At 29.3% G+C, this 20,366-nt stretch overlaps 1 protein-coding gene across 1 annotated transcript in view; it reads left to right on the forward strand.

The window, feature by feature from the left end:
• LOC111621809 (patatin-like phospholipase domain-containing protein 7) overlaps nt 1–20,366 on the forward strand; it is an 89,166-nt gene that overhangs the window by 24,997 nt on the left and 43,803 nt on the right. Inside the window, exons 4-7 of the mRNA XM_023364055.1 lie at nt 3,761–3,919; nt 6,714–6,870; nt 15,272–15,335; nt 19,530–19,671. Coding sequence (XP_023219823.1) covers nt 3,761–3,919; nt 6,714–6,870; nt 15,272–15,335; nt 19,530–19,671 — 522 coding nt within the window. The remainder of the gene's footprint in view (nt 1–3,760; nt 3,920–6,713; nt 6,871–15,271; nt 15,336–19,529; nt 19,672–20,366) is intronic.

The following is a 20,366-nucleotide window of genomic DNA, read 5'->3' on the forward strand; positions in this document are numbered from 1 at the left end:
TATATATATTTTTTAATCCTTTATAATTTTAATTATTTAATTGCTCCTTCCTCTCTTCCTTGGCATGTTGTGAAATTTCTGATAGCTGGATAATAAACCGTTTTATTGTAAATTGTCTTTTAAAATTATTTTGAGTTGATATTAAAATTTGGAAAAGAGGGATCCCTATATCGGTAAAATACGCGAATTTCTTTCTACAACTTCGGTTGTTGTTCAGGATACAGTTAAGGTTTTAACAAAGTTTGAGCAAATACATAATTAGCAAAAAAAGTTGAAATAAAGTGATTAAACAAAAATTATTACAAATATCGTAAATAATAAATGCATATATAGAGATATTTTTTGGAGGGGGGAAATGGTCTTCAGAATTTGAAATGCTCATATACATGCGTGCCATCTATCATAGGATAAATGTACTATGCCAGAAACCTTCGCGGGAGTATATTAAACAACTTCCCAAAGTTTCACGTCAATCGGATAAACGGTGTGGTAATGCATGAAGGACACACACACACATTCATTTTTATATATATAGATATGTGGTATGACACTAGTGGAAAAGAGGACAATAGACACAATAAATATGCTATTCATCCTCCACAGATGTCTTATTTCATGGGCAAGTGGAGTTTACTTGTTGATTTATTCAGTGTGAGGATTTTTCACATTATGAGTGTTAAGAATGGAAATGTCTATTATATAAGCAATCATATTGCATTTGTTAATGAAACTGATGTTGGGTATTGTGGTGAATTCTTTTATCTGTGATTATGACTTTGTCATAGTATATTTTGTGTGTGTCATTTTCTAATACAGCTGTGGAGTATATTTGTAGTATGGTACTTGGTTGTTTAATAATTTCTGTTTGTGTGCAAGCTCTTGGTGTATTATATTTGCTATTTGATTATGCCTATGTAAATAGTTTATTTGTGCTAACAGCATGCAATTGAAATTATGTGTTGTATTGTTTTTGGCAGAATATGGCATTTTCTGCAAGAGTCATTTGTGAGTGATGTGTCCTTCAGGATGTGTTTTCTGTATTATTAGTGTTTATTACCTAATACTGAATGACAACCATAAATCTTTGTCTCTCCAAACAGTCAGCCTTTGGTCTGCCAGTAGTTTGATACAGTTTAGTCAACATAGTCCTGAGCTAGGTCATAGACATGCTTGCCATGAAGTGTCTTTTGGATCCTTGACTGCTTCTTTGTTGTTTATGGTTGAGTCTAGGTGTTCAGAGTGTAAGTTTAAAGGTGTGTTGGTACTGTCTGTTAGAATTATATCTTTATGTAATTTTGATGTTTCTTTTTTTTGTGGAAAAACTCCCACAGCATGGTAATTTGTTTGCAGTATAGGTTAATTGTTATTACTATTTTTGTACTACCTTATAATAACGATCCACAAAAACCTTTTTATAACAGTGTTGTGTCCGTTACAATATTCACTAACGTTCAACAGTCAAGAAGAGACACCATTTAGTCAGCACCTGAAGAAGACCTCAGTGGAGGTCGAAAATGTTAGTGAATATTGTAATGAANTAGTATTTGATTTATATAACTATAAACGTTATCTTACGTGAGGCTTTATCACACCAAGTGACCAATCTAACACGTTTTAAAAATTCTTTAAATTGTGTACAGTAGAGGAATAAAGAATTTTTAAAATGAGTTAGATTGTCTGTTGGTGTGATAAACCCTTACTTGAGATAACCTTTGTAGCTATATAATTCAAATACTATAATATAACAAACATTAAAATGAAATCCATATAAAGAATTTGGTTATTTCAGCCTATCATTGTCATGTTTATTGCAATACTTGGATGGTATGAAATGGCACAGTTTAGTTGGTCAAGTAGACATCAATTGAAAATGTGATATCTTAAATTTTTTCAGATGTTTTCTAATGTTAACTCTATTGTTTTCTAATGTTAACTCTAAAAAACTGTTCCATTTACAACCAAATATCAAATAGTAATCTTCCAACGAATCAAATTTCACGAAAAATGGACCAAATATTTAAAGTCAGTACCTCAAAAACCACTTAAAACATTTTGTGCAGGCTTGTATTATGTAATTTTCTTATTTGAATGACATCATACCACTGGTTCAATAGAAAGATGGGACTGTTGGAAAAGGGAATTGAAGTAATTCAACCAAAAGTAGTCATTGACCTCCTCCAGCAAGAGAGGGTGTTTAATGACTACTATTAATACTGGTCCGCTATTAATATTTGAAAAGTGATCTGTGTTGGATAGGTTGTGATAGTTTCACACATGATCAAAGTTGCTCATCTTAATGTCTGAAAGTTTTTGTATGACTTGTTTAAATAAAAAAAATTTGTAAAAATGCCAGAATAATTGCTTTTATGTGATAATGAAGTGTTTATATTTTTGCAACAGATTGCATAAATACATGGGAAGTATGATGCATTTATAGAAAAACTATTGGGCTGCAATTTGAAAAAAATTGCAGACCTATAAATTCTGACTGTTATCCATCTGTTTGTTTGTCTGTCCTTCCTTCGATTAATTAATCAATTAATTAATTAAAGGAAGGACAGACAGACAAAGATTAATTCATTAATTAATTAATCTTGAGAAAGGAGTTAGATAGATGAAAGTTTAGACCAGATATGTTTTGGGACAGGAAGTCCAGATTAACTATATAAGAATTTCTAGTTTGGACTGGAAGTTATGTTACTTCAATTCAAAATTTTCCCCTGAAGAGAGTCAGATAATTGGCATGACTATTGCTAACAGGAAAAGTATGATATACAGGAGGAAGACACCAGTAAAAGAATTGAGAATATTATGACGGAAAATTGCAGTCTGGCTTTGTTACAATGTCACAATAATAAGTTAGATTTCAATCTTGCTTTTACTTTTTTCATTGTTTTTCTATTGACTATTTAAGATGAAATTGCTATGGAAGCTATAATAATATAGCTTCAATACTGCATTTATAACCATTAATGCTGATGCCAGTGCTATACTGGACTGAAATTAAAGCACACTTACATAAAACAATTATTTCATTTTGTTTATGTTGTTTATAAGGAATTTTTTAAGCACAGATGTATGCAAATGATTGTTTTATTGTTTATGTTCCATACTATTTGATATATTTAACATTATTGTATTCTACAGTGAAATGTAAGTGTTGTATTATTATTTTATTTTATATAATTTAAACTTATTTCTCACTTGAAAATCTGAAAGAAAAAAAGGGATTATTTCAGATATTTAATTTCAGTATGTTTCTTTCTAGGACAAACTTATGGACAAAAAATTCATAGTTCTAAATATTCTACTGTAGCTCTTTTGACTGAAACTAAAAATGTACCTTTATCAGCATTCACTTTAGAACTGGAACATGCATTACAGCCTATTGGTAAAAAATTTCTATAATTTGTAAACATTTCCTAGTTGAAATATTAAATAAGAATTAATTAAATCAGAATATAGGAAAACTTTTAATATCATGGATTATTCTTTTATCTGACACCTGGAAGCAATTTATTACTAATTGCATAAAAAATATTAATTTTTTTAAACAAAAATTAAATTTCAAATATATACAATAAATAAAATATAGTTAATCCTCAATTTAGCACCATCATTGGTTTGCTTTTGACTTCACACTAAATTGATTTTGGCATTAACTTCAATAAGAATTTACTTCAAACAGAATTAAATGTAGTAGTGTGATCTATACACAAGTCTTAGTTTCATGGTCCTTAAGTCATNAATATCATTGAAGACACTTATCATGTGTAAAACTTTTGTTTTCTTTCCAGAAAGAACTGTCTTATAAGAAATTGTTAAAAACTAAAAGAAGTGTACATTGTGATTTTTCTAGATTAGCACGATTCTTAACTGGAACTTCTTATGGTTTAGTATTAGGAGGAGGAGGAGCAAGGTAAATTTTTCAAGTAATTATTTTTTATTGATTATAAAGATAATACCATAGGAAAGAAGTACAGTCAGTTACAAAATGTCTTTGACTTTACCAAAAAAGGTTTGCCTTTCCTGCAATACTTGAAAACAGCTCTCATAGCATTCCATGTACTCATTGAGAAAGGCTTTACTGCTGGTAACAGCAACTAACCATTTCATGGTAATGAGGGAGGAAGGGTTGTAAGGATGAGTGAAATGCTTTACTCATAATATTTATTTCAATGTAGGATTTAATAATACAACATTTCTAAACATGGAGAAAATAATACATTTATTTCTTGATGCTACCATGTTTCCAATAATTGAATTATTAATCAAAAACTTTTTTTGATCAGTTACACATTTATTATCATTTGATTATTATGTAATTCCCACAAGTTGCACTTACTTACACATTTAAGAAGCTGGCTCTGTTCTCTGAAAAATATTTTGATCTAACTATAAAACTTATGATAATGTTACTACTATAATGGCATTGAGTCATGTTTAAAAGAAACTTTTAAACTTGTTTCTTAATTAATTTGGTTTGTTAAGATTATTTATAATATTCAGTATGTATAAGTTATGTATAAAAGTTTATGATAAATATTTCTTAAACAGAAACTTCTTTTTTTATTTTTAAAATTAAATTTCAAATATATACAATAAATAAAATATAGTTAATCCTCAATTTAGCACCATCATTGGTTTGCTTTTGACTTCACACTAAATTGATTTTGGCATTAACTTCAATAAGAATTTACTTCAAACAGAATTAAATGTAGTAGTGTGATCTATACACAAGTCTTAGTTTCATGGTCCTTAAGTCATGTAGGTTTTTGTGAAAATTGAGGGTGCTGCCAATTAGAAGGGTACAATATTGAAGTTTGACTGTATATTATTTATGACTCATTTATGTAAATTCATTGGATGTACAGGAAATATCTACAAAAGCAAATATTTTAAAACATTTTACTACAAAGCAATTTTTAAAAAAATTAAAAAAAAAAGAATAGAATAAAATTATAACATTTCAAGTATTATTTGATTATTAATTTTCTTTTAAATTATTTATTGNAGAAACTTCTTTTTTTATTTTTAAAATTAAATTTCAAATGTTTTAATTAAATTGTTTTAGTAAAAAAAACATGCCACATGTTTGATAACAATGTCTATGTATTATTTTTATTACATTAAAAATACTTTGTAATTACCTAATGATGAATACAGTACAAAGAAATTCTGAGTATTAGTATATCTAGATAATAAGAGTTTTTGAAAATAGTGTTAATGCAGTCTTTATTTTTTAAAAATATAATGCATTATCCCTATTCAATATTTACATATAACAGCTCAGGTTTTCTCCTTTCTGAATGGTACTTTGTTAATTCTGATAAGTGTCCTCCAGTAGCCAAGTGGCTAAAACCACCGAATACTAGTAGTTAGAATACTGTAGTTGTGGGTTTGAGCATTGTCAACAGGTTAGTCACATGGAGTTTTCTGGGTTTTCTTCACAAAAAATGCAAAAAATTCTTCATTTAGTACTGCAGATGCTTGTAGAGGAAAAAACTACTGAGTGTAGAAAGCTCAAATTTTAAACTTAAGCCTTTCTCGTTACTAGGGAGGTGCTGGCAAAACTTCCAGGTCAATAAGTCAATGTTCACAGGGGTTTCCCATAGAGCTAGTTTAGTTTTATGTCTTAATTTTATGCCTATAAAGATAAAATTGCATAAAAAACAAATGAATTTTATTCAAAATGTTACTCAGAATAACAAAAACTGAAATATATGTCAATTAGAACTTTTTATAAAGATTTTTCTAAATGGCGTATTGAAAGCATCAGTCAGCAGTGTGTTGGTTGGCAATTCATTTAGTCAGTGCCAACTAAAATGAATATTGAAAGTGTTCAGTTGACAGCATATTTGGTCGGCAATCTGTTCAGTCAGTGCTCAGCAACTAAGTTCTGTTGTTGTCTTATGTCTTGACATAATAATACAACTATTAAAAAACAATTGGTATCCAAACAAAAACATCTGAAATGTAAAAAATTTGCATCAAGTAAAAACTTACGACAATTTAGATGACAATCAAAATTTTTTTAGGAGTTTTCCTTGGTAAAGATAAGCTTGATGCTTGAAAGTGGTGCTCACAAGATTTTTACCTGTATTATTCTTTTCTACATTTCACTTTCAAGCATCAAGCTAATCTTTATCAAAGGAAAACTCCTAAAAGAAATTTTAACTGTTGTCTAAGTTGTCAAGTTTTTACTTGGGCGAAAGTTTTTTACATCTCAGATCTTTTTTATTTGAATACTTACTTCATCTATTTACGAAATTAGAAGTAAGTAATGTGTGAGTTATTGCTAATGTTTGTTAATTTATGGCATATTTAAACATTCTACAAACTTGTTTTAGTTAAGATGTAAAATGCTTGAATGTTCTTTATAACTTTACTTCTGTTTCCAAGGAGAAATAGTTATTTATATTATCTGAAAGAATGCCAACATCAATGGAAATTGACTACTGAAAGTTGGTCAATGTTGAGAATTTCCAGGAAGAGCTCAAAATCATAAACTATTTCTGACAATTCCCAAGAATTTTGTGAAATATTGAAAATGATTGGACATTGTCAAAGATACCACATGAATTGAGAATTATAAACATTACCCAGTCTTTATTGACAGTGACTAATTTTGAGCTATTCCCATCATATACATATTAATAAATATATTTTGTTGATACAATAGTTAATGTAATAATTGATAATGATTTTTTTAGAGGAATTGCTCATATTGGACTAATTAAAGCAATCTTAGAAGCTGATATTCCCATAGATATGGTAGGTGGAGTTAGTATGGGAGCATTTATAGGAGGATTATGGTGTCAAGAGACTGATATTACATCTGTTATACAAAAAGCAGAAGAATGGGCAAAAGTAAGGAAACCTTTAGTTTGTATTAAAATTTTTAAAAATTANATCTATATTTTACTCTAAAGTTTTTCTTGCTATAAGAAAAGCAGGAATAAACTTCTCTAGTCTGACATTAAATTATCAGTTCCATTACACAATTCAGCATTATATGAATTTCTTAAAAAAGTGATGCATATATCTAAAATTGCACATTTAGATTTTTGTCTGAAATTTAAAATTAGGAAATTTTTTGTCTATTGCAAATATTTAATTCACTTATTTGTTTTATGTAATTAAAAATGAATTTAATAAACTGTTCTAAAAATGTTAACATTATAAAAATTAATTCCTAGCAAGAACATTGAGATTAACAAGTGATTTCATAATAAGAACATTTGGAGATACAGCATTGGATAGGTAAAAGACTTACATTTATATAAATTTATGCATTTCATTGTAAAATAGTTTCTATTAACTTTACACTTTATTCTTTTGTTACATTTGTTTGTTTTCTATAATGTGAATATAATCTTATAATTATTTATATCTATGTCATCTACCAAAAGGATATACCATATTAATTCTAATAAACAGCATTCTCTATTAAATTGTACAACTGCAAGATGGTAAAAGTTATAAATGGCATCCTCTAATAAGCACACTGTATATTGGAGAATGATAAGGCTTATTTTAAACTAAAATATTGCACAGTCTATTCAGCATTGTTACTCTTACCATATGTTGATGTAAAGTCTGTGTGTTGCATGGTGCTTCAATGCTCAAATAATAATAAAGTGAAAAAGTTATTGGATTTATTCCTTTAATAATCATCCTTAATAATAGTCACACCTAATTTTCAAAAAATAGGAACAATAGTTGCTCTCTAATAAATAGCACAGTTGAAGCTGGAAAAAGTTATAGACAGTGTACTGTTTATTAGAATATTTGCACAGATTATTACAAATATATTGATATTATAAAATGTAGCGGATCTAATATCAGATGGAACTATTTGTAAAATTACATAAAAAATATATATAATATAAAATATTATATATATGTTATTNGATTATGGTGTCAAGAGACTGATATTACATCTGTTATAGAAGGCCATAGACTGATATTACATCTGTTATACAAAAAGCAGAAGAATGGGCAAAAGTAAGGAAACCTTTAGTTTGTATTAAAATTTTTAAAAATTATAATTTATTTATTGTAATACAGCAAAAAATTCTTAATTATAAAAAAATTACATATTTTTGTATAAACTGATAATTAAGTCACAAAATAACACAAATTTAATAAAACCACAATACAATGAAAAAGCTTTTATATTGTTGAAATAAATAATCCCAACTAGTTTATACTAGTGTGGGTAATCAAGAACCAATAAACAATCCAGCAGTTATTGTATTATGCATAATTCAATAACTGACTTTCTGATTTTCATATGCAATATTGCATATGAAAGTCAAAATGTAAATATGTCTTCCTCATTCAAGAAACTATTTAAAATAATAGGCTATCACATATACAAAAACAAAGTACAAATTTTCAGTATGAATGCTCACATTGGCTAGTATTGGAACAGTAAAGTATGCTTACTCATAAGAGCTGCTGGAAACATTTTTTAATCTCATTTTAATGTACTGCTGCTGAATTTTTTGTCATATTGCATATAACATTATCCAAAAATTTTCAAATTAGCATAGTTTTAGCATTGATTTGATTTTGAGAAACAAGGAATATTTTGCAGGAAATTAATAAATTATGGACTGTTACTTCATTAATTAATGTTTAAATATTTAAATTGCAAAACCCATAACATCTTTCTCTTGTTGCCCATTGAAAACTTCTTGTTATTACATGACTTTTGAGGTCTTAAAAATGTTAATTACACAATATCATAAATTTGAGACCACACAGTCTAATGACGAAAAAATTTTTTTCAAAGTACAGTGTTTTCCTTCCAAGCCACTCACAATTAACCTTCACACCCTTCAATTTGAGGGCAGGTGTTAAAACCAGTCTAAAAATGAAAACCAAGTGCAAAAAATTATAAATAAACATAACTTAAAACTACACTACTTATCATTTTTCAATTTTTGTTTTAATAATTTTGATAGTGTAACAAAAATACCAATTAAGTTTTTTTTCTAGTTTGTTAATATTTTATAAAATTTGGAAAGTTTATTAATTAAAAGACAATTTAATAAATTTATAGCTTTATAACAGATTACAGAATTTATTGATGAATAATAAATAAAAACAGTGTTTTACTTTTCCAGTTTTTTATATATATAACACAGGAAAATATTGAAATTTTGTTAAATTTGATCCTCCATGTTTTTTTGCAAATCTCAGCATTTTGAGACCTCCTGAATCCAAAAATGGCCCAAAAAAAACCCCATATGTGTTGATGTCTATTTCTGTAAAATCTCAGAATGGTATAATGATTTAAGAAATGAAATTTAGTGTGTTAGCTTGTGTATAATGGGCATTGATGCTATTAAATTTTGGTAGTTATAGATTGAGAAGTAGGAAGATAGAAATGGGTCACATGTCATAACTTGAGTGACATTGGACTTCATGAAGATTTTGCTTGTTATTAACATATATAATTTTATATAAAATGCATCTCTACCCACAAAATTAAATTATTTGTAGTTTTAATATAAAAGTTTAAATATAAAAGTTGTTTTTTAACAAAATCTCATAATGGATGATGCCACAAACTAATTTAAAATTTGTTCTATTACATCATCATGTTTTCATCAGAAAAGTTATGCATTTTGTTTCTGGATTTTTAATTTAATGAAATATCTTGTTTTAAGTTTTAATAATTCTGCAACTCTGAAAACTTTTTTTCTAATTAATAATTTTAACCAATTAAAAATTTTAATTTTCAAAATTTAAGAAGATAACTTGTTAGAAAGAATGGTATACAGGCGATTTATCTCTTAACTTTTTTTTTTTTTTTTTAACAAAGACATGCCATATATCTTCTAATAGACACCTCTTGCATTTAATTACCAAACTGGCTGACCAACATGGTACTTATTATCCTATGGTTATGTTCTACAAAAAATAAAGAAACTGAGTAAAGAACAGAACAAAATATACAGATATAGCAAAGAATAATTAATGAACCCTTTTGCTAATTTTGGTCAACTGACTCAGATATGATACATCCAAAAACGAATTTCCAGTTTCATTTTCTCCAGAGAACCAAATCTATTCAAGTCTTGACTGTAAGGCTGCATTTATGCAAACACTAGAAGAGAGAAAAACATGCAAAAACATTTTTCGGACCAGAATTCACAATCACAACACTGTTTATATATAAATGAGAAATGAATTTCTTGCGCAAACACATGAGAAATGCAGAAAAACATCTAGATCCTGTGTGAGCATTAGTTCTATATTATGCTGCTGTGGCAAACAGTGCCAATAGCCGGAAGCTCAATTTGTGGTATTTGGTGGTCATAATTACAAATTATGATTGCTTTATTCATAATTATTATTGGTAATAATGAAAGTAAGTTATTGTCCTTCAAACAAAAGAAAACATTCTCAAACTAAATTATAATGTCAAATGAAACAAAATCCATAATCATAAAACATTCAGACTCGACTCCTTACAATAATGTATATTATCATGGCCAACTAATTTTATTTCAGTCACTGTTTAGTCACTTTTTCCTTACTGGGAATTACTATTCTCACTTATTTTGAAGCCATTTTTCTGTTCTGGGACCTAGACTGAGAGAAAATTATTTTGCAACTTTGCACTATCAAAAATTTAATTGTTCTAATAGAATGAAGGGCATATAGTTATATAGCAGAACAAGCTTTCTTTGCCTGAAATTGTATAAATTAATTCTTTCTTAGTTTAAAAACTGATAGAAGTTTTCCATTTTAGTTCCAGTATCTGCCAATCATTTCTCAATGTTTCATTTCTGCACATGCTATTTATATAATTAGAATCAAGCATTTGTATAATATGGTTGAATATATCTAAATAGTTTTATCACAAAGACTATATTTAATTATTATATAAAGCCTACTTTCAAACTAAAAATAATTATCATTCTACACACACTGCCAATATTTTTAATTTTTTATATACATATTAATATTAATATAAATAGTATTCTTATGATAAGNAATTTATACAGTATTAAAGGTTAATATAATTTTATAGTAAGGAACATTTTAAAATTGTAACAAGAAATGCCTTTTGATGTAATCCTCAAAACTAAAAGTGCCTCAAATGTTGATGAATTTTACTATGGAAGAATATGAATCTTTATCATAAATATTTTAATAATCTTAAGTATTATCTGTCATACTTTTTCCTAAAATAATATTGCCATCAATTATAGATAAACAATCCAATGGTGAAAGATTCCAAATTTATCTCTACAAAGTCCTTTCTGCAGGAGAATTCTATGCCAAAAAGAATGTTAAAATATAATTTTTTAAACAAAATACAAGTTAAATTTTAAAATATGATTTAAGAAAGATAAAAAAAATTATTTTATGCTAAAATTGTGTACATCTAAAAATTTTTTTATTGAAACTGTTATTTAATTTTATTGTTAAAGCTTACAACTTATTTTATAATTATAGATTGAGAAAGAACCAGCATTTCTGAATATTAAAGCACAAAAAGAGTTAATAATTTTGCACAAGGAAGATGCAGATAAACCTCTAAATACATCTAGAAAATTAAATATTCATGGCTGTAATATGTGGCATCATATACGATGTCCAGAACGAGTATTTTATAAAAAGTTGGATAGTAAAAAGGTATTTATTTGATTTATTCATAGACTAAATAAATTTTTAATTATAAATATGATCAGTAATTATAATTTTTTAAATCAAATTTAAAGNTATTTTATTAAACAAAGTTTACATGTTTGTTGCTGTAATGATAGATACTATGTTTTCCTACATTTTCATCAAAGAAAATTACTGTATATTACAAATAAAATGACAAAAATTTCGAAGACTAGAACGGATTAATTGCATTTGCATTAATTTCTATGGGAAAAATTGCTTCAGTTAACGAACAATTCAGTTATCAAACGAAGTCACGGAACGGATTAAGTTCGTTAACCGGGGTTCCACTGTATTTATAATTTACACCTACTACTCCACCAGAAAACTAGAAACAGACATGACAGCATACAGATAAACACTACATGAGAAATTTACACAAAAATATTACTATTCACTATTAAGGCACACACATATAGGCAGAAAAATTAAGGCACTATTGAATTTTAACAACAGCTGCAAGTAATTTCTTCTTTTGACCTTGACAATTATACAGGTTCAACCAATCATCCAAAATGGATGATTGGTTGAATCTGTCATTCAATGTTGCCTTAATTTTGCCACCTGTGCACATATGTCTTTAGAGCAAAGGATTGTTGATCAGAAAAGAACAATTATACAGAACAATCTTAGTCCACAAACACTTGAACATATTAAACAAATATTAAATGACACAAAAGTTCAGACACTCATTGACAGTACCTGAACAGTAGTCACTCATGAAAATGTACACAGCAAAACATTCACCAATGCAAACACTAACACAACAGTTACAATCAGTGACACTATTAATTAACACTCATAAATTAATTTTAAGAATATATCCACTAAATATATGGGTTTAGACCCCACATAGAGAACACAAATACTCAAAATATACGCATCAAAACAACTATAAAAACTTTACATAATTTAAATCCAGATAAATTAATAAAATACAAGACAGGTTTAACATAAAACTGGAAAAATGTGATTAAATTTGAGAGAGAGAGATATCATAGTAATTTTGACACAAAACTTTTAATAGTAACTGCAACTGGCAATACTATTCATGCATGAGAATGTAAGACATTAGACCAAGAAAATGACAGTGCTTCCCTGTCAGTACACAAAAGAAAAGCAGCATATTGTTATCTGATTTTTGATTAGTGAAGGTATAAAACTGGTCGACATCTCTTAGTGCATGCTGGTACTGTTCAGATATAACTGCAAGAGCTGCATGCAGATGTATGAATAAAGTACTAGGTTCAAAAATAGCCACAGTTCTGTGGAAAACTGTCCACAGCACTCATTGTGGTTGCAGCCATGGAGTGAGGGTGAGGTCTTCAAATATTTTGAATTCCAATAGGCCAAACTTACATAACATACATAAAAAAAAACAATAATTAAAGAATACAACAGCAGTTAAAACCAAATATTAACAACATAGCTGAATTCAAACATGCATTTAAAGCAATCAATACATATATCATTCTAGTACTGATATAAACAGAACTATAATCTATGCAGGATAAAGAACAAAGCCAGTGTGTAGCTGTCGAGAAAGGGTATGAATCTTGTTGCCGAGTAATAAATAACTGAAACCGGGGAATTGTTCGGGTTGATAAATAAGTTTAATTTTTACTAATCCAAAAAAAAAAAAAAAAAACTAAAATTTGAATAAACAATCATTCATGCTTAGGAACTATGAATTTACAAAATTAATTGGGACTGATCATAAATACAACGGATGGGTTCCCAAGTACTGACAAACAAAGAACCTAGTCTATCTTAGGTCTAACTTAACTAATTTCTACAAGTAACTGGGCCCAAAGTTAAGGGGGAAGATATTAAGAATCATAGGATTATAAAAGTTTCTAGAGAAGGAAATGGTTTGAAGGGGTGACTGGCTATAAATAAAAAAAAAACCTCAGATTGTTCTGTCATAACTTCCTTCTGTACTTGTCGACATGTATGTCTCCTTTCAGCTCTCTCCAAAAGAATAAATCCTTTCCTTTTTTGAATCTTGCATGGTCCACTGCCAGTATCCTTTTTGACCAATTAGGTCTCACCCGTTTTGTTCTCTACACAGATCAGACCACTGGGTCACATAATCACAGTGTGGTCACAGGACAAAAGCTGGAAGTAAAGTCTTACAGTAGGAAGATGATATAAGGAGAAAAAAAAGAACAAGAAGGCTCAATCAAGCCACAATCTACAGTAAAATACAGTACCTAATAACAATGCAAATTGTCACTGGATTTTTCACATAGTATTTGTCATAAACATTATTTTCTCCATTGTTTCTATTTTGTTTGTCTTTTTCTTGTGATGAAAAAGTATAGTGGAAATTTTAAGTGAAGTATTTTATATGTATAGGGTAGATTATATTTTTGTGGTTTTAATTAGCTGAGAGAAATTATGTAGAAATTCCAAATTTAAATACAGTAATACCTCGACTTACACTATTCAGACTTACGCAAACCCGGAGTTACGTGATTTTCAAATCTCATCGATTCGTCTTCTGTTTGAGCGCCATGCAACTCTTGATTACTCACTCCCCCCACACTATTGTTCAGCTTACATGTTCNAAATTAATTCTTTCTTAGTTTAAAAACTGATAGAAGTTTTCCATTTTAGTTCCAGTATCTGCCAATCATTTCTCAATGTTTCATTTCTGCACATGCTATTTATATAATTAGAATCAAGCATTTGTATAATATGGTTGAATATATCTAAATAGTTTTATCACAAAGACTATATTTAATTATTATATAAAGCCTACTTTCAAACTAAAAATAATTATCATTCTACACACACTGCCAATATTTTTAATTTTTTATATACATATTAATATTAATATAAATAGTATTCTTATGATAAGAAATAAACTAGTTAATAGTAATTTTCTCATGCAAATCCAAATAAAGTTTCCAAATGAATCCAAATGCAATGCCTCTGGTAACTATCCCTGCCCCTGAGATAGTTACCAGAGGAGTATGCTCTCTCTAAGCTCAGTACATTTCCCAAGTGCCTGAGACTTCCATCTTACCAGTCTCCCCTCTCCCGTTCACTCTGCAATTTAAGGGTTTTTTGGATGGAAACTTCCAACCAATTACAAATCTTCCTTGTGTGAGCAGCTTTTACCCAGTACTGCTTTTATCAGAAGAGTGGAGCTTACATTTACGTCCGCTGATATCCGATCCACTTGTTTATGGCCAGGAGTTCACCATCTGGCAAGTACTCTATCACCGGACCACACATGGATTCAATTAGCAAGGTCAGCGCTTCTTTTCATCTTTTGTTTTCTCTCTGTTTACAAGCCAATACTTTACACTTGAGTCCCTCAAATTCATAATCTGCCAAAAGCCAATACATTTAACACACAACAGATTAATAAGTTTCTTAAGTATATTGGAGTATCTATATATAATTTTGATTTTTCTCATTATAGATGTTAAAGCAATATTGTGAAAACAATCAAAATTATGTAGCTACTACATGTTATATAACATGCATTATCAACTACGGAACATGTTTCTTGATGTAATTAAATAATTAACAATAAAGTTTAGGAATTATTTTCTGTTTTTACTTTCAGAAAACATCATCTTGGCAAAGTTATTTATATGATATTACTTTTCCAAGAACAGCTATGTTTACAGGTAATATAGTCTTATGTTTAAAATACAATGTATTAAATGTATTTAATAATTATGTAAAATATTGTTATTGTTCATTTAATACTTTTTATAAAATAAAAATTATTATGAAGAAAGACCAACTGGATAAGAATTAAATAAAATAATTATCATATATTTAATTACACTTTAATGTTTCAGCAATTACTTTAATAACAACAACCACTAGCATTTTTGGCCATATTAAATGACCTTCTTCAGGCTCAATCAAAACCAAAAAAAGGAACAAATCCTAAAATGGAACATTACACAGATCAATGGTTATGGAACAGTTACAACAGAAAGTTACAACTAGAATGGAACAGAAAGTTACAACTAGGATAATACAGCTAAGTAAGCAAGAGCATCTCATTTGATCAACATGATCAGGATGTCATTATCACACTCTCTGTTTTTTGGCATTCAGTATGATGGCACCCCATTTATAAGTCCATCTCGTATTAAAAGGTAAAAATATTGATAAAAAGTAAATTTTTTGTATAGCCAATAAAGCTGCATTATCTACAAATTATAGCAGTCTGTGCCGCTCCCTATCATGGAACTGATGCAATAAAGCCAACAATATTGAGCACTAATGGCAGAATACATAATGGTTGCTGTACACGCAAATTTACTCCTGCTAATCATCTACCAAAACTGCAGGAAGAGAAGATTCTGTAGTTGGACTTCCACCTGTCTTTGAATAGTGGCCAAAGACACCATTGCAGCTGTTTTGTGCTTATTTCAATTCAGACAATTATCTTTTGGTGGTCTATCTGGAGTGTCCAAAGCCTGCCTGCTGTGTTTGTGTGTTCTAATGTATCTAATGCCTAATGCCTTCTCACAGGCAGCTAAGAACAGCCCAGATAACAGGAAATACAGTAAATGGTTATCCTGCTTCCCACAGTTCAGTAAAGGCCACAATGATGTGGCCTTTACTGAATTCTTATCAACTATGTGTAATGTCTTTGAGTGCATCAAATAGAGATGTCTGGTATTCAAAGACTTTTAAACAATTTTGCACTGAAAATTTTGAACAGAATGAGCTCTGACAATTTTATGTAGGATACAGGAGTAGCAATTTTAAGCATTCTGATGGCATTACCTCACAAGCAATTTTTCCCCAAAAAGTGTTAGATACGAGGATCATCCAGAAAGTAACAACCTATTGTGCATTCTGGCTGCACAGTTTGATCTTGGGCTACTATCCAAGGTTGAATATTCCTTGACGTCTTTTCTCAGTGTTGTGTGAGTGCTAGTCGAAACAAGTTGTTATTGTGCATTCTGTGATTGTCAACAATGAACAGTGTGATACAGAGTCCTGCTGACTGTGAGGTCAGAGGCATTATTCAATTTTTGAATGCTTGGAAGTTGAAACCTGCAGAAATTTACTGTCAATTAAAGGAAGTGTATGGTGATACAGTAATGAATGAAAGAAATGTGCGAAAGTGGTGTGAAATGTTTAACAATGGACAAACAAATGTGCATGACGAAACTCGACCCAGATGTCCGCACTCATCACAAATGATTTGAAGAATCAAGTGAAGAACAAAATTATGCAAGACAGATGCATAACCTTGGACAAGTTACATGTTTCTTTCCCTAACATTTCTCGTTCTTTGCTTGCTGAAATTGTCTCTGAACATCTTGGCTGTACCAAAATTTGTGCATGATGGGTTCCTCGGCAACTGAGTGACCAGCACAGAACACAGAGAATGGGTGCAGCACTGACATTTTTGATGTGGTATCATGCAGATGGAAATACCTTTCTTGATCAAATTGTTACTGGTGATGAGACATGGGTGTCTCACTTTACCCTAGAGACCAAGCACCAATCACTCGAGTGGCATCATCCCTCATCACCCAAAAAACTGCAAAAATTCAAACAAACTCTGTCAGCATGAAAACTCATGGCAATGGTTTTTTGGGACCATAAGGGTGTTCTCTTGATGGATTTCATGCCAAAAGGCACTACGATCAATGCAGATTGATATTGTGCCACCCTAAGAAAACTATGGCAAGCAATCCAAAATCGTAGGCGTGGAATGCTTTCTTGTGGTATTGTGCTGCTTCATGACAATACCTGCCCTCATACTGATGCTGCAACCATAGGCTTGCTGGATCGATTTGGATGGGAAATTTTTGATCATCCACCCTACAATCTGGACCTTGCTCCTTGTGATTTTAGCCTTTTTACGAAGCTCAGAGTTCCTGGGCAGGAAACATTTTGGAAGTGATTACGAGGTGAAGAATGCAGTAAACAACTGGCTTAATGGACTGGTGGCAGCCTATTATGACCTGGGAATTCTAAAGCTCATGCACAGATATGACAAATGCTTAAATAATGATGGTGATTATGTAGAGAAATAAAGTAAGCTTGAATTTTGTAAGTAACATGTTTTTATTAATAAAATATATTTCTTACATTTATTAAAACCAAACGTTCATTACTTTCTGGATGACCCTCGTAGATGACCAGCACAACTCTATTGTTAAAGGAAAAGTATGATATAAGGAGAAGCCACTTCTAATTTAAGGTGGAGAGCATATAGTCAAATCCGCGTAAGTCGACATCCCAGGGGAAGGTGTGAAAATGTGTCGAGTTATCCGATATGATGACTAAAGCGAAATTGAAAAAACCATAATACTACAATTAGGAAAATACAGTAGTGCAATGTACCTCTCTGATCATCCATTACTGACACTAAAGTTGGTTTCTACTCCAAGTACCTCACAATTTCCATCACCTTTTGTTTCAGTATCAGTCTCGAAACAGGAAGATTCAATAAATGAATTTGCTTTAGCCAATATATTAGAGCATCTTCAACATCATTGTATGGCCACTTTCTCTTGTGTTTTCAAGATAGTTGTGATGAAAATCCAAGAAAAAGTTTCTTAATTTCCTCTTTTTTCTTCAGGATTCCCACCAATGTTGTTTTTGGAAGGTTTTTTGTTTTATAAATTCGGCTTGCAAAGTTTTCTTACATTCAAATTTAGAAACAAGTTCGTATTTTTCCTTCAGCATAAGCATTGTTAGCTTTCGGGTGTTCATTTCTAACAGAAATATGAAGCACGTACAAATAATGCATGAGGTGTGAAAATGCAAAATTGGATTCTGCTGTGACATTATATAGATTGTATATTTTATTTTTGTTTATCTGTTATCATTTTATATATAAAAATATATAAAATGTTAAGGAATTTTTATTAATATGTATATATTAATAAATAAGTCAACTCCCCTCCTGAAAAAAATGAGTTCACACTGCACTGTGCACCTGTAAACTCATTTTTTTCAGGAGGGGAGTTGACTTATCAGATGTCTAAATGAGTGTGGGACAGCAAAAGTATGTGAATTTATTCAGTGGTGATGAGTTAAATGGTGTCAAGTAATCCAGAGTTTTTTAACATTAATGCTTATGTAAGTTGGCCAGGATCACAGAAAACTGACTACTTAACCGATGGTGTTGAGTTGTACCTATGATGACTTATGCGGACTCGACTGTATTTTAAATTAATGAATTAGAAATATGATTAAAAATTGCAGTGAGACATTGTGACGATGTCACAATAAATAATTGCTCATATCTTTTATATATTTGTATTTTATTTTATCTGAAGAAGCAGTTACAACAAAGACAAAACTATTCATATTAACTTCATTTTTTTCCTTTCAGAGTTCTTATGTAAATTACTTAATATTGTTTAGTGACTTTATAAGCTTTCTAATATTTAATTATTCTTGTCATCATTTAATTTTTTTTCTCCATTATATCTTCTTTCGTAATGCAATTAACTTCATTTATTTGTTATGAAATAATATTTATTATCCAAATATTTACATCTTCTTAACTTAAAAATAATTAAGTAAATTAGAATTAAGTGCTTAATTTTTAAAAATTTTAAATATGTAATAATTATAATAAATTAAAATGATTATTTTAGTTGTCTTATAATTTTTGTTGTGGCATTGTAATTAAAATTTTAATAAAATCTTTTATAACACACACAAACCTAGAAAGTTGTTTTATTTATTAAGAAATAAACTGTATTAAGATAAATGTTATGATAATTTTTAAATTTTCAGAATTACACTGATTATTTTAAAATGGTTTCGTGTTAACAAAATTTTTTATTTACTTTAATATATAAACTATTAAAAACAAAATTTATTTATAGGATGTTGCTTCAATGAAAATTTAAAAAAAATCTTTAATAATACTCAAATAGAAGATTTATGGCTTCCATATTTTACTGTGTCAACAGACATTACAAATAGTTCAATGAGAGTTCATGAAATTGGTAAATACAAGAAAATTGTGTTAGTTTGTAACATTTTAGTTTCATAAGATGATAAATTGATATAATTATAGTGAGGTACTTTTGAATATTGAAAAATGCATAAGTTTAAAGTTAAATGTGTTATTACTATTTTAAAGATAAAAAGTGATGCACATGAAACTAACCCCAAACACAAAATATAGTTTTAAACTCTTATTTGGTAATAATGTATTGTACATATCAGTTACATTTGGTATGGTAAACAAACAATATTTTTAATTTATAAAAGCTTGAATTTTAACAATTTACACATTTATCAGCATTTTTATCTTTTCAAACTGCAACCTTCCAATATATTTTGAAAAGATAAAAATGCTGACAAATGTGTAAATTTTTAAATTATATTTTTAACTTAAAAGCCATGCAATTCATGAAATACACTTGAAATTTGAATATACAGTGGAACCCCGGTTAACGAACGTCCTGGTTAACGACCAAATCAGTTAACGAACTTTTATTTTGCAAAAATTTTGTTTCAGATAACGAACGTAACGGTATTTTGTGTCAAATTTTAGTTGGTGTTAGGCATGCGCGAGTTAAGCATTGCTTTTCTTAATGTTTGTGCTATACTTCTTATTTCAGTTTTGTGATTTATATATTTAATCAATATGGCATCAAAGAAAGAAAAAAGTCATAGCGGCAATAGAAAATGACAACGCAATATAAACGACAATG

This window comes from Centruroides sculpturatus, unplaced genomic scaffold (assembly GCF_000671375.1).
Source record: "Centruroides sculpturatus isolate CEXI.00-Female unplaced genomic scaffold, Cexi_2.0 scaffold169, whole genome shotgun sequence".
Classification (NCBI taxonomy): domain Eukaryota; kingdom Metazoa; phylum Arthropoda; class Arachnida; order Scorpiones; family Buthidae; genus Centruroides; species Centruroides sculpturatus.